This window comes from Syngnathus leptorhynchus, chromosome 3, assembly GCF_054491065.1.
Source record: "Syngnathus leptorhynchus isolate UIUO chromosome 3, UIUO_Slep, whole genome shotgun sequence".
NCBI classification, from domain to species: Eukaryota; Metazoa; Chordata; class Actinopteri; order Syngnathiformes; family Syngnathidae; genus Syngnathus; species Syngnathus leptorhynchus.
The window spans coordinates 13,550,117-13,564,977 of record NC_141197.1 but is presented as its reverse complement, the minus strand read 5'-3'; the positions used below and the strand labels follow the sequence as shown (position 1 = coordinate 13,564,977).

The window sequence follows — 14,861 nt, the reverse complement described above, 5'->3', positions numbered from 1 at the left end:
ATAACTACCTCACAAACTTTTAATCATAGCAGCTCCATCTGGTTAAATACTCTACTTGGCCGTAATACATGCTGACTCTAACACACTGAAATTAAATGTCTTGTTAAGCAACTTTATTCGGATCTGTACTATGATTTTATAGGCAATCCCTTGGCCATTAGATTAAACCATGCTTTGTAAGAACCAGCAACATTTTTTGTTTGGTTTTTGTGTGTGTAATCTTGACATTTTCTGACTAAATACCCAACCAACACACTTCTTCAGAATATACATCATTGTAATCATCCTGCTCATCCGATGAGATGCAGGCCAAGAGTTTATTCAGTTCAAAGGACAATAAAAGTCACTATTGGTTTACACGCTTGAAGATGGAATAGTTTAAACAATTTCCTGAAGTTGCACTTTGCAAATGTAAAGCTGCGCTGCAGGACACTATACTGATGAGTGTTCTACAATGTTTTTTTATTATTTATTTAATTTGTCATGTTGCTAAATAGTCTTATTAAAGTATAATAATTATGCTCAAAATACAAAAGAGCTCTTTTCAAATTCATTTTTATTTTTATTTCACAGTCTGGAGTCACGCAGTCTGTCCTTTTTGTTTTTTTAAGTTGCTAAATTGTCCATCGGTGGTGAATGCGAGTATGAAACCTTGATTTTCCATGTGCGCTGTGATCGGCTTGCAGCCAGTCCAGGTTCTAACCCGCCTCTTGCTCAAAGTCAACTAGGAAAGACTCCAGTGACCCTAACAAGGGCTTGCGGTGTACACTTTAACAGAGTTGTTTTAGTGTAAACATTTGCATAAACTCACCTAGACTACCACTGTGTTGTATGTTGAGTGTAATTAGCAGGCCTATCTTTATCTCTGTGTGATGCAGAGATTGAACGAGGAGGCTGCGGTGATCCCGGTGTGCCAGTGTTTGGTCGTCGTAGTGGTGATGGATTTAAACATGGAGATGTGCTGACCTTCTTTTGCCAGTCTGCGTTTGAATTAGTTGGCGAGAGAAGCATTACGTGCCAGCATAATAACCAATGGTCTGGGAATAAACCCAGTTGCATCTGTAAGTACTCATGTGTTATCTTTTAAATTGCTTTTCTGTTCTATCCCAGCCCTCAAAAAATCTAATTAATTAAGTTTTCTTTATTTGTTTATTTTCCCTTTGTATTCCCTTTCCTCGCTGTCTGTTTTCTTACCTAATCACGTTTTTATAAAACCACTTTTCTTTGCAATTGTCCTTTATCCTCGTAGTCTCTTGTTTCTTCAACTTCACGGCCCCATCAGGAACGGTGCTGTCCCCAAATTATCCTGAGGAATACGGAAACAATCTCAACTGTGTATGGCTGATTATTTCTGAACCAGGAAGCCGCATTCACTTGCTCTTCTCTGACTTTGACCTGGAGCCACAGTTTGATTGGTTGGTGGTCAAAGATGAAGGTGAGGAGCACACAATTAACATATTGGTGACAAGGGCTGGGTGATATGGAGAAAAATTTCATGTCGCAACATTCAAGCTCGATTTCTCGAAATTGAATGATAAGAGATTGATGACTATAGCAGGAAAAGTGTGGCTCAAAGACAATTTAGTACAATTATACAAATACAATATGGCAAAATACTTGTTTAATTGTATTTGAAATGTTACATTATTTTGCACTAAAAAACATTTGCCATTATACAAGAACACAGCATATCTATTGTTAGGTTGTTGACTGAAACAAAATCAAGTCAAAGTGTCTGGTGATTGGCTGGTCATTAGAGCCAAAGTTGTGTTTAATTGACTGGCGATAAATTTTTCTCTGCAAAGACTTTCATCTCTCTGACAATGTTTTTGAAAATTGCAGGGCAATTACTACTGTTGGGCTGGGTAAACTGGAATTAAAGTTTTAAAGCCCCAAAGTCTTCCAGTTCGCTTCACTTCGTATCAATCAGGTCACATTACCTGGAAAAGATACTGTCACCCAACATTTTGACTGTATATATATATATATATATATATATATATATATATATATATATATATATATATATATATATATATAGATATAGATATAGATATATATGTATATATATATATATATGTATATATATATGTATATATATATGTATATATATATATGTATATATGTATATATAACATTTTCCATTTAATAAAAAAATGTAATATATTGTGATTCCACCTTCTCTCTGAAAGAAAAAAAAGCTACTTTGTATGTATATTGGACTATGCGCACTATGTTGTACCTAATGAAACTTGTGTACAATCAGTCCTTCGAGAGCTATTGCAACATTATGCATTACAGGTCTCCAAGGAAACGAGCAGTCCTTTGAACAAGATTTTTCTTTTGTCATGGAGACCGAATTGTCCCGGAATAAATATCAGAAGATACTTTTGAGTCCAATAGTTGTAATGAAGAGGACATTTTGATCCCTTTATTCTCAGTCTCCCTATGGTGTATTCTGTTCTGTGAGTCATTGACGTTTGCCTTTTGCTTGAAACCATGGCTCCCTTGATGAGTCACTCGTGTTAATAGGTCTAAAGGAGTTTTACCTTGCCATTGAAAACTGCTTTAGAAATGCATCTGTATAGATAAGTCGCAAAACTGACGTATGACATTTCGACTGTTTGTTACTTTCAGGTCTATCCGAGCCCACCACATTTGGAACGTTTTCTGGAAAGGATGTACCATCCCAAATCGCCTCTCATGGACACATCATGAGACTGGAATTTCAGTCAGATCACTCCAATACTGGGAAAGGATTCAATATCAGCTATACAAGTACATACAAGATTTTCATGCTTCTCTACTCTGAGACACTTTTTAATTCTGACCATGAGGGCAGTTTTCTGATGGTTTATATTTACCCTTCAACCTGCAGTAAGTTTTACATTCAGCATTGAATAGAATTATTTTTGTAGCATCTGTCATGGTATCAGACAAAGAACCCAAACGCAGTAAGACAATATGGAGCCAGGTGTTAAGATGAACAAAGACTTCACTGAAGTTGACAGGCAGCGGGGGAAGAAAAACAATTTGCTCCAAGGTTGAAAACTCCAGAAAATTCAGATACAGCAGGCAAAGATCAGGAGCAGGTGAACAGCAGCAGATGTAAGCGCAAAAGAAAAAGAGCATAAAAAACAGGATGTGAAGACAACATCAACAAAAGAGCAGTAGGAAACTGATTCGGTGACAGCATTGCATGCACAGAATTGTAAACTAAAAAATAAAAACTTTTCCTGAAATACAGAAACTGTTAGCAGTATTCTTAGATAGCAGGTAAGATATTCCCAACAGTGTATGCCAAGAGCATTATTTATTTATTTATTTATTTATTTATTTATTTAATTCATTAATTAATCACTTTTTGTTATTTTTTGTTTCTATTTATTTATGTATTTATTATTTTCTTTCTTTCTTTATTATTTACAGGAAATAATATAAGCAGTTCCACAGGCATTTATTTTACAATGTTAAGTCAAGAATGTGAACATCATATACGTACTTGGGATATTTCTATTTGTACTACTTTAAATTCTTCTTATCCAATTGTTTATATTTGTGTTTTTTTAAGCATTTGGCCAGAACGAGTGCCACGATCCAGGCGTTCCTGTCAATGGGCAAAGGTATGGAGACCAGTTTCAGCTCGGCAGCTCCGTGGCTTTCCGGTGTGACCAGGGATTCATTAGGACACAGGTGATTGATGTTAAAATATTTGACTCTATGAAAAAGTCCATCCAGTATAAAGATTAGAATGGCTTTTTATCCGAGTGAAAAGCCTTTGCAAATCAGACAAATGAAATTTACAGGGGTCAGATCAAGTCACCTGCATCATTCAAGACGGAAATGTTGTATGGTCTGAAGCTATGCCTCGCTGTGAAGGTAAACACACCAGTTTTTGCTATGCATACGGACAGAAAAACTTTCCGCTTAGTAACATTTCCAAAGCATTCTGAGAAGTGAAGCCTTTCTGTCATAACTTATATATATTATATAGCTCCATGTGGAGGCCATCTCACTGCTCCTACCGGAGTTCTTCTCTCTCCTGGTTGGCCTTCATTCTATAAGGACTCTCTCAACTGCCAGTGGGTGATCGAATCACAAGTGGATCACGCTGTGAAGATACATTTTGACAGGTACGACTTTGTTCTTTTGAGGTCACAAAGACTTTTTTTCTTTCTGCTGTGCCACTAAATCAGTTGAACACAATGAATAGCTCATGTTATTCTAGGCTACAAAAATGTTACTCTGTGATAATATTTGATTATTTAAATTTCGTGTTGAATTGATTGTGAGTGCACTGCTGTGTTGCAACCAACAGAGGTGCTCATGGTTTCAGACCATGATTTAGATTTGCATAATGTCATTGCGGTTACTCATTTATTCGCTTCGTTGGCTATACAGTATTTGCAAAGTATGTACTAATATCCATCGTTGACATGCTATAATGATGTAACAACTGAGTCATGTTTTTCGCTCTAGGTTTTTGTTTCACGATAGCATTTTTTTAGCATTTACATGCAATTTTTATGGGGATTGCATTCCCAGCTTTATTTCGTCAGGTGTTATGAGATGGTCAGATAAGTCTAAAAGTAGTATGTGGTGCAGTAAATGATTAATGTTGGAGTTTCACTTTTCCTTCTGGCATTGATCCATAAGCAGGAGCAGCATAGCATGAAATTGCTATGGATGAAATCTATCTATTTTGGAACTTAAACATAAAAAAAGCACATCACCCTCACGGCCTATAAGGGATTTCATTTGTGGGGGATTGCGTTTATGCAAATGTGTTGTGCAGGCACAACTTTGTTTGCTTTTGTATGGAAATATTCAAGTCATCTTAGATTGCAGCTTGTGATTATTATTTTTTCTTTGGTAGTCTGCTATGTTGTTTTCTGTTCCGGCAAATTACTAATTGCATTCAAATAACAGTCCATTCCGAAAATGTATACTCTTTTATAATGATAGTGTTCTGAAGTCGGGGCCACTCAAGTCCAAGAACAATGTGTACGAAGTTAGAGTGCAGCTTGGGCTGGAATATACTTAAGCAGGCGGGAAGTGGTCTACTATGTAATCGAGATGCAGGTAAACCAGTTCCCTTATTTACGGGAAGTCAATCCTAGTTGATAGCTCTCAATACAATTATTGAAAGAAACCTCCAGCCCAGTCCTCTGTCTAATAATGTAATGAAAAGCATTTGAAAAAAGCAAAGATTTGCTGTCTTTGCCTTATGTGTCCTTATGTTGTTGTCAATTCTGTCCAGGTTCCAAACAGAAGTCAACTATGACACGCTGGAGATCAGGGACGGTCCCTCGTCCTCCTCCCCCTTAATCGGTGAATACCACGGAACCCAGGCGCCTCATTTCCTGATTTCTACGTCCAACTTCCTGTTCCTGTTATTCACCACTGACAACAGTCGCTCTGCGGCGGGATTCAGCATCAGATACGAGAGTAAGAATTAACTGCGGAATGAAAATTTCGCAGACACAAACTGAAAAATATCAAGGTTGTGTTCAAGTCTCATGGTCACAAGCGGGTGATCACACGTTTGGCATGGAGAGTCACGCTTGCACATAAATTATTGTCTCTGACATAAATATGCGCCTATTATATGAATTCCAGGTGTGAAAATGGAGTCAGACTCCTGTCTTGACCCCGGTATTCCAGTGAATGGGCGTCGCCATGGCAACGACTTTTCCATTGGCTCCCGTGTGTCATTTACGTGCGAGCCAGGATATACTCTGAGTGATCAGGAGCCCATCATTTGCGAGCAGAATCATCAGTGGAGTCACTCGCTTCCCAGCTGCGACGGTGAGAATGTGTCAATAGTTTTAGCTCCCTTGAAACTTGCCGATTTTTCTCAAGTCAATAACTGATGTGATATTTGGTTGGGTTCATTTGCACAATTGCACTCACAAGTGAAGGAGGAATGTCATTCACCTAAAAGCATGGTTGCTAAAAGTCAGATTTAATGATTTTTGGAGAACAAGAACAAACTTGATTTGATAACAGTCCATTACAAATGACTTGGGCGAGTATGCGAACATTTATTTTCAAGAAAATAAGTGAATGAAAAAATGGTTATTTAACGCCACATGATCATAGTAGCCTAATAGTACATTTGGTTGGCTATGGTTGCATTTTTAGAATGGCGCCTCTTGCAGCTGCCAGCTGCGTTTCTTCTGAGTGTAATAAGTCTCACAATATTCAACATATCTGCATTATCACTTGCCTACTACCTGAGTGTTTTATGGTCCACTTGTTTTTTTCAATAACTGATTTGGACAGGCCTGAGTAACAGTCCTTGTGAATGTGAAACCAATCAATGACTGAGATTTGTAATGAAGGGAGGGGGGATCACTGTAGTGTTTGAACAAGTCTGGGCCTCCAAGTTTTAGAAAGCTGGCGAATAAAATCATTTTTTGCCATTTTTGCTCTTCCTTTTCAATTAAGCAAAGTCCTTCCATACAAATGGATTGAACATTTTCCCAAGTTGGATATTGAAAGAAATTACTCAGGTCAAGAGGCACCACTGGTAGGCAATTTGGTTTCGCCGTATTACTTTATTCTTCATTTTGAGAGACAAATACACCTTGAGGCATGCTTGATGATTTTTAAACAATGTTGCAATATTATATTAACGATTGCAACACTTGGCATGAATGTGTCATCACTTATGAGGTCAACAATTTGGCCTGTTCTATTTTTTATTTGCATTGTTTTTCCGCTTTAAATTTTAGCTCAATGACCGCCAGAATAATGAATGAACAAACGAACGAACAAATAAATAAATGAATGAATAAAATAAATAAATAAATAAATGTCTAGTCGGAATGGCCCATTTTTCACTAACAAGCTCGGTTTGTTTGTTTTTTAATCACAAAATTAAAAAAAAAAATCTGTTTGCCTTTTCTATTTCATTCACTTACTTTGGAAAAATGATGAAATAATTAATACCTTGAAAAACGGCCACTTTTAATCATGAATATGAACACGCCCCTCCCATCCCAATTCAGGAAGTAATTTTATTAAAGCGGCTAAGTTGTAAAGTATCAACAAATTTTTTTCTCTGGACAGAGGGAATTCCTAAAAAAAAAAAGAAAATGCAACTCCTATCGTAAGATGTCAGATAATTGTAACAGATTTCAGGAGCATGCATGTTCACCTTGCTTTTCCTGAAGAAAAATGCACGCAAGTGACATGAATGTCAAGGGCCCCATGACTTGATCTCCTAAATGTCAAGGTCACAGCATGCTTCACTCCACTCTACTCCATTGCATAAACAACGTTGCCGAGCATGCCTCCAAGGATTTTGTCCTTGGGGTGAACTTTTCCTCTCAGGATGTTGCAATGTTTGAAGTGCATCGCTATATTATGTTCAGAAAAAAATCCTTCAGACTTTATCCGTCAAACCAGCCACATGAGGGACCACCACGTTCCGCCTCCTGTTTAAATCCACGGGGGAAGGGTATACAAGTAGTTGCCCTTCTCGTCCTGACGGGTTTAAGGCTCTCTTAGAATACCCACACGTAGTTAGAAGTGCCTTGATGTGTGTCTGTGCCTTCTGTCTTCTTTCTTCTGTGGTTGTTTTTTTCCCTACTCTTTTTTTTGAGGGTTCAGACAGCTCATTTCTTGATTTCTAGTTGGTGATGGGAGCCAAACAGTACACTGGTCTGTGAAGTTACATTTTCTGTGAACTTCAATATTAAGGGTCTATACATGTGATAAATGAGAATGTGTTGTGCGTGCGTGTGTGTGTATGTATGTGTGTGTGTGTGTGTTTGTGCGTTTGTGTGTGTGTTTAAGGGAATCAGCTGGGCCAAATGAGTGCTTAGAATGAAATAATTGAATGATCAGCTGAAGTGGGCTGGCACTGGATCAGCTGAGATTGCAAGTTTGTATGCGTTGCGCCCTGCTTGAACCAACACCATGCTCCATTAACCGTAATAGAGACACCTCAGTATATTATTATTGCATTTTATAGGTGTTTTTTTTCTGAGTGCCTCTTCATTTGGCTAAGGTGCTGTGATACAACAGAATGTCACAACTAGGCAGCCAACCATTGGTGATTAAATTGCAAAGCCTACTGAGAAATAGATTGGAAAGAAGGAAATGAAATCTGTCTCCCTTAGCTATATTCCAAGCAGTGCATGCAAATTACAAAATAATCCAATTTCTTGATACCAGACACTTTATTAGGTACACTTGCATAATTTAACAAGATCCAATGCAAAAGCCAGCATTGGGCAAGCTACTTGTAAAATGTAGCTAAGGTAGCCAGGCCAGAAGTTATTCTATAATAAATGCCGTGTAACTGCACTAAGGTTACTTACAGAATAAATCCAGCACGATAAAATACAATAAAATCATTTAAAAAAGATCATGTGCACTACTTCATCTGGCTGGAGTTGTTGCATTATGTTGAGGTGTACTGTTTCTAATATTTTGCTTATCGTATTTGACTGCGCACAAGTGGCAGGGATTAAGTCTCGTACGTGACATACAGCCTAATAAAATGTATGTTAAAGTGTGTTATCTGAATATTATCTTTGAATAGGAAAATACGGCTGCAATGACATGCTGTTTCTTTCCATTGTTTCAAGAAAAAAACAAGCATCGTTTTATTATTCACCTTGCCTTGCCACACATTTCTCCTCACATATACATCAACAATCCGTCGCCTTCCTCTTTCTCTGATATCATTCATAACCCTTAAGTATGCACTTTCACACTCAACAGATAACGTCTGCGCACAAATGTTTCTTTCAACAAGGGTCGTTTAGTCAGAGGATGTCCTAGTTTAAGGTGAATCCTGACAGGAGAGTGACGAACATGACGGCGGGTGATAAGGGCTTGTCAGAAAAAGAGCGGAAAAGAGATCTGACTCATCATTGCAACTCAGCTGATAGACTATATTGAAATATGACAAGGGGGAGATAGTGGCAAAGCAGTAGATAAATAAAAGGAAGATGAGGGGAATCACTTAACACACAGCTCTTCACACAAAGGAGAGATAATGGCTTTGAGGTGTTCTACTATATTAAAATCAGTAAAATAAAATAATGATTCACCACACACATCATCTGCAATTCATTGAAGCGATCGATGTGATTTTCTTATATTTTCCAACATACAAACTGTAAACAACTTGACAAATGGAGTGACAAATGCAGTTTGATTGTGTTTGGTATCATCTCCAATGTGTTTGTGTCTTGGATCATCATTTAATTTCAATGGAAAATGAGAGACAGGAAATCCATCTGGAAAATTGACACTCGTCAACCTTTAAACATATTTTGTGTTCCGCCATAGCTCTGTGCGGAGGCTACGTGTTTGGGAAAATGGGCACGATTCTTTCGCCGGGATTTCCAGACTTCTACCCCAATTCGCTGAACTGCACCTGGACCATAGAGGTGTCTCATGGTAAAGGTAAGAGATCAAATAGTACACAATGGTAATTTTTCTGACCTCTTTCTGACTAAATTTAATCCTGTTATAAGATTAGAGTCTGTTTCACATATAGCATAGTTGTTATCGACTCTCTTATGCAGTTTACGTAAAGTTGCGTTCTGATTAAGTGAATGTATTATTTTCGATTTAGCGTCTCCACAATGTGTGTATGTGCCTCTGGTGTGTCCTATCCACTAAAATTAACTTTACGTATGTCTTGGTCTGTCCATTTGTCATCCAATCATCCATTCAACTTGGTCAATCACTCCATTCAAACATTGTTTTCCTAGGAGTTCACCTTGTCTTCCATACTTTCCATTTGGAGGAGAACCATGACTACCTGTCCATCACGGAGAACGACAATTTTCTGGTTCCGGTAGCTCGACTGACTGGCTCTGTGCTGCCTCCTAGTGTCAAAGCGGGGCTCTTTGGAAATTTTAGCGCTCAGCTTCGATTCATATCGGATTTCTCCATGAGTTATGAGGGCTTTAATATCACATTCTCAGGTAAGACAAAAACTTTTCAGATTCTTGGTTGTGTGAATTTGTATGCATAATCTCTGGTCTTGTGAATCCTAAGTATGATGCAGAGAGGCGGCTGAAAGACTTTTCTCCAGTCATGTACATTTGCCTTTTAGGACCAAGTCTTTTTGTAATCATTTGCCTGATGTCTTTCAAATCTGTAGAATATGACTTGGAGCCTTGTGAGGACCCTGGAGTTCCAGCTTTCAGCAGGCGTACAGGATTCCGATTTCAAGTTGGCGACTCACTTGCCTTTTCTTGTTTCCACGGTTACCGACTCGAGGGAGACAGCAAGATTACCTGTCTCGGTGGAGGCAGGCGAGTGTGGAGCAATACACTGCCCAGATGTATAGGTGAGACATAAGAATATCCAAGCCAAATTTTGGCAAGTCAAGACCGTCATCACACAGCTTTTCTAAAAAACATCTATTAGCCAACACATTTTAAGTAGCATATACAGTATTTGAACGTCACTATGAGAGAAGTTTGATAAATTGGTAGCTTCCAAAGCTAATTTCTTCCCTGAGTGACTTACATGTATTTATTTATTTATTTATTTATTTATTTATTTATTTGTTTGTTTGTTTGTTTGTTTGTTTGTTTGTTTGTTTGTTTATCTATCAGTTCTCCGGTTGGATGTTGAAAGTAGTTATTGTGTTAGTTGTTAACGTCCTGATCTTTAAAGCATAGTCACAGGGCCCTATTTTCGTGTCTAGCACAAGTCTTGCACAAAGTGTGGTCTGTGCTTATGAGTGCAACTTTCTTTTTAGGGACATTTTTGTAGATGGCTGCTAATAGAAATATTTAATGTTGCTGTAGAGAGAATCTGTGTAGAGTTGACATCCAAAGATGAATTTGACAATTGCATTTTAAAACTTTTTTTTGGGGGGATGAGTAAAAGGTATTGGAATGTGATTGATAGTTTATTTGTGTGCTATAACATCAATTATACAAACGAACAAATAGTTATTTTTGTTCACATTCATTTTAATGTTTCATTTGGGCATTTACCGTTAGAGGTCTAACGAACAAAAGATGCAATCAGCTGTCTGTGATTGAAAAACAAGCGATTATGATGCTGAAAGATATAAAATTAATCAGGGCCATTCCACAAACGTTGCCCAGAGCATATACGTGCGATTCAAATATGTGGAATTCCACACAAGAAAGACCCCATTTCCTGTACTAAGTTACAAATGTTGAATTAGTAGGCTCAGAAAAATAGCATCAGCTGAATCCAACCCAACCAACAAAGGTATCTAAAAAGTTGGGATTCAAGGGTCTTTTTCTGTTAAGACTGTCAAAGCAAGAACAAAAAAATCTATCAGAAATGTCAACGATAAATGGTAGTTGTCTCTGGCTGTGTGCTCGGCTCGGTCTCTTTGCAGTCCGAGGTTGTTGAAAGGAAAGGATCCTACGTGATGCTGTGCAATCTTTGCTATAATAGCAAGGCTAGAGTTTTCTGAAAAGTCCAAAGATGACCCTCAAAAATTCTGAGATTGGACTGAAAAATATTTACTTTCACTGAACTGATTCATGGATAAAAGGAATTGCTGTGCTCACAACCCAGCCCACCCTAAAGCATCCTGTGGTCAAAAGCTTGAAAAAAATACAAGACAAAAAAAATAAAAGGCTAATATGGAAAGGTTTGGTCATGTCAGTGGGTCACCACTTTAATGACATTACACAAGCACAAAATGAAATAACAGTTTTAAGCGACAGGGGATATAAGCCATTCTTTATATTTGTGTATGTATTTATTTTTGGTCTTGTAAATATGAGACGAGACATTTGATGTCAAACCCGAATGTTTTCACTTTACAGCAAATATAAAGGAATTGGCCTCACCGTTTTAATATTTTAGAGAGGGGAGCCAGGGGACTTGACTGGGTTCAACCACTTTGTAAATGTCCCTCAATGTTCACAACAGACACTCCATGGGGAGATCATTAGCGCATTATGAAAGCCAAGTCACTCCCGCTTTCCCTATTCTAATTTACCCATGCATATTTTTAAACAGCTTCTTGTTTACCTTGTTTTTCCACATCAATCCATTCGTCTGTCATTCCCCGCTCGGTGTGCTTTTTTACTTAGCAATTGATGGTAGTAATGACGGATTCATAATTTAAGACTTTCTCAGATGTCAATTACTTAGATTTTATTAACCTCTATCTAAATTTTGCGTCCTGATGTTCACAAGTGCCATTCTGTTCAAATGCTAAACAACAATGTTCTCGTCTAATAAAAGCGTACTTTCACTTTATGCAAAATAAATGTAGGTGTCATACAAAGCAATTTTCTCTACAATTCTCAGGAACATTAGGTACACACGTGTAGGATAAGCTCCAATCTGCCTTCACAAAGAAAATAGAGTTCACGTCTGTGAGACATGTAATGACTCTAAATACAATGTTTGTTATTCCCGCTGTGGAGGATTATGTTTTAGCTGAATAAAATAACCAAAAAATAGACATATTATTCTATACTCTCTGACAGTGTCAATTAAGTAATACTGGAATAACAACATAAGAGTACAGGTATTGTTTTGGAGGCCATGTTGTGTTGAACTGTGCATGTGTAGATGCTTTTGTTTCATCTAGACTTTTAATATTGCTTTGCTTTAATATCATACATTTAAAAATATACTATCATGACTATAATATGCTATAATATACTATTATGTTGTTGCAGTTGGTTGATTGTCATCACTGTTGCCATGTGTTGATGTTATCATTGACTTTTGTTTCCCTCGTTCCCCTTGTCATGGTCTTTCACACAACACACAGACAGCCAAACCAGATATGTGAATGCGCAGAGATAATACGCTGAAATTTCACTGATTGTCATCCATGGTGTGTCTGCCCCTCCCTCCCTTTCTTTTGTTGCTATAGCTGAGTGTGGAGCCACCTCTCTGGGACCAGAAGGTGTTCTTGTCTCACCAAACTTCCCTTCCAACTATGACAACAATCACGAATGCATCTATCGCATCACCACTGACAGGGGAAAAGGAATCAGGCTGAAAGCTGAGAGCTTCTCTCTGCAAGATGGAGACTATCTCGGGGTATTTATGCAACACATACACACAAACACACAAAAAGCTAATTTTGACAACAATATTATGATCGACATATATCATATACTTATGTATTCAATTTTTTTTTGTATTTATCAGACACAAAGGGACCCTTGCAACATGACATTTTTTTCTTTAACAAATTATTCATGAGGCAGTCCACCAATGTTGCCAATGTTTTTTAGCACATCATTTTTAGCAAACTACAATCACAATAATGAAGTATAGGATTGTGTAGACTCAAATATACAATTTGATGGACTCTTGCCAATTCGTAGCTCGGCGTAATCCGTGAGGTTTGCACTCTTGTTGGAAATGTTAACATGCTTGTACAAAAAGCACAAATACCCCTGCAGGGGTGTATTAGCCATGTTTCTATTATCACTGATTGTGCTCCTGCCCGAATAGCAACAAAAGCTGAATGAATGAATGAATGGATGGAAAATAACGGCGCTGAAGGATTGATTCTTTCTTTGTTGACCCTCAGCTCAGCGTATTAGCTTCAGTTACTGCGGAGCTGGAGGGTTAGCTCCTTTATGCACGTGTCCCAGCAAGAATCCTCCCACTGCCACATGGAGCCATTTAGTTGTCCATTTATATTTCAATAAAAACGGATCAATCAGGAAATGGTCTAAAACTAGTATATTTTTTTATTCGAGCCTACCACTATATATAATTACTACTCGTCTCACTGTTTCTTGTCAGAAAAGGCTAAATTATCTCAAGGTGAACATTTCTCTCTTTTATCACATGTGAAGAGCAGCCATACGAGTTATTTTAATAGCCATGACATTCTCAGAGTAACGCCATCTAAAACTGCTTCAATTTACAACTTTTCCTAGCAGTATTAGGCCTAAGGCCATGGTTACGCCAATATGTGGTTCGTGTATTATCACTATTAGGCCCCAAGCATAGACTGAGCCCATCTGTGGTTAGATTGTATTAACAGGGTTCTGCCTGACTTTTAAAGAGGCTTAACGTGACTGTAAATTAAATTGGAAATGTTCCCAGTGGGATAAGAATTACAAAAAGAAGAAATCCTGTTATAGGGAGGTGACACCAGGATGGCAAACAGTCATAAACATGATTCAAATAGCTCGGATGAAAGCCAAAAAGCCGCCGATGCTAATATTATTTTTTATACATCTTAGATTTACAGAAATTCAATTGAAGTCAGCTATTTGACTTGTCATGTGCCAAGTCATGATGCTAAATGAGGTTTGAGTGGAAATATGATTCTGTGTTTGCAAGCTGTTTAATTAAATCAATCACTCCCCTGATTTATTAGTTACCGTAACCTCACTTTCACAGTACATTCCATTGTTATATTTCTTCTTATTTTTGTCTTTGACGAACTGAACTGAGCAGCCAGGGCATCAGCCAACAGTAAGGTCATTTTTTGGCCTTTTTTGAAAGAGAACCACCAAGAAAAAAACACATTGGATTGTATCTTTATGCTTTTCATTAAATGTATATATATATATATATATATATTTTTTTTTTTAATCTCAAAATATAGTTTACATTCAGAAGTAGTTCGTCTAATGAAGCCACACCTATTACAGTCATCCATGTATAAATAGTAATGAAAAGTAATTATTGATGATAGTCCATCATGCAAATACTTACACTGCAATGTGTCATGTTTTAAGCAAGCAAAGCGCTTTTAGCCATTGTTCTCGAATGAGATTTTAATATGATATATAGAATACAGACAGGTGGATTTTAGGCGTGTTCAGACTTCTGCCGAGAGGCAAAGATCTGACCTTCACTTTCACCTTCAAGGGTTTTTCTTTGTTTTTGTTTCAGAGATATTGTAA

General features: G+C 37.6%; 1 protein-coding gene across 2 annotated transcripts in view; it reads left to right on the top strand.

The window, feature by feature from the left end:
- LOC147059371 (CUB and sushi domain-containing protein 1-like) overlaps positions 1-14,861 on the top strand; it is a 280,490-nt gene that overhangs the window by 193,219 nt on the left and 72,410 nt on the right. For both annotated transcript variants that reach the window (XM_085906897.1, XM_085906896.1), the window contains exons 14-25: positions 879-1,061; positions 1,250-1,435; positions 2,638-2,778; positions 3,572-3,693; positions 3,807-3,879; positions 3,995-4,133; positions 5,261-5,448; positions 5,620-5,808; positions 9,310-9,426; positions 9,738-9,953; positions 10,133-10,321; positions 12,860-13,029. In XM_085906897.1, coding sequence (XP_085763023.1) covers positions 879-1,061; positions 1,250-1,435; positions 2,638-2,778; positions 3,572-3,693; positions 3,807-3,879; positions 3,995-4,133; positions 5,261-5,448; positions 5,620-5,808; positions 9,310-9,426; positions 9,738-9,953; positions 10,133-10,321; positions 12,860-13,029 — 1,913 coding nt within the window. The remainder of the gene's footprint in view (positions 1-878; positions 1,062-1,249; positions 1,436-2,637; positions 2,779-3,571; positions 3,694-3,806; positions 3,880-3,994; positions 4,134-5,260; positions 5,449-5,619; positions 5,809-9,309; positions 9,427-9,737; positions 9,954-10,132; positions 10,322-12,859; positions 13,030-14,861) is intronic.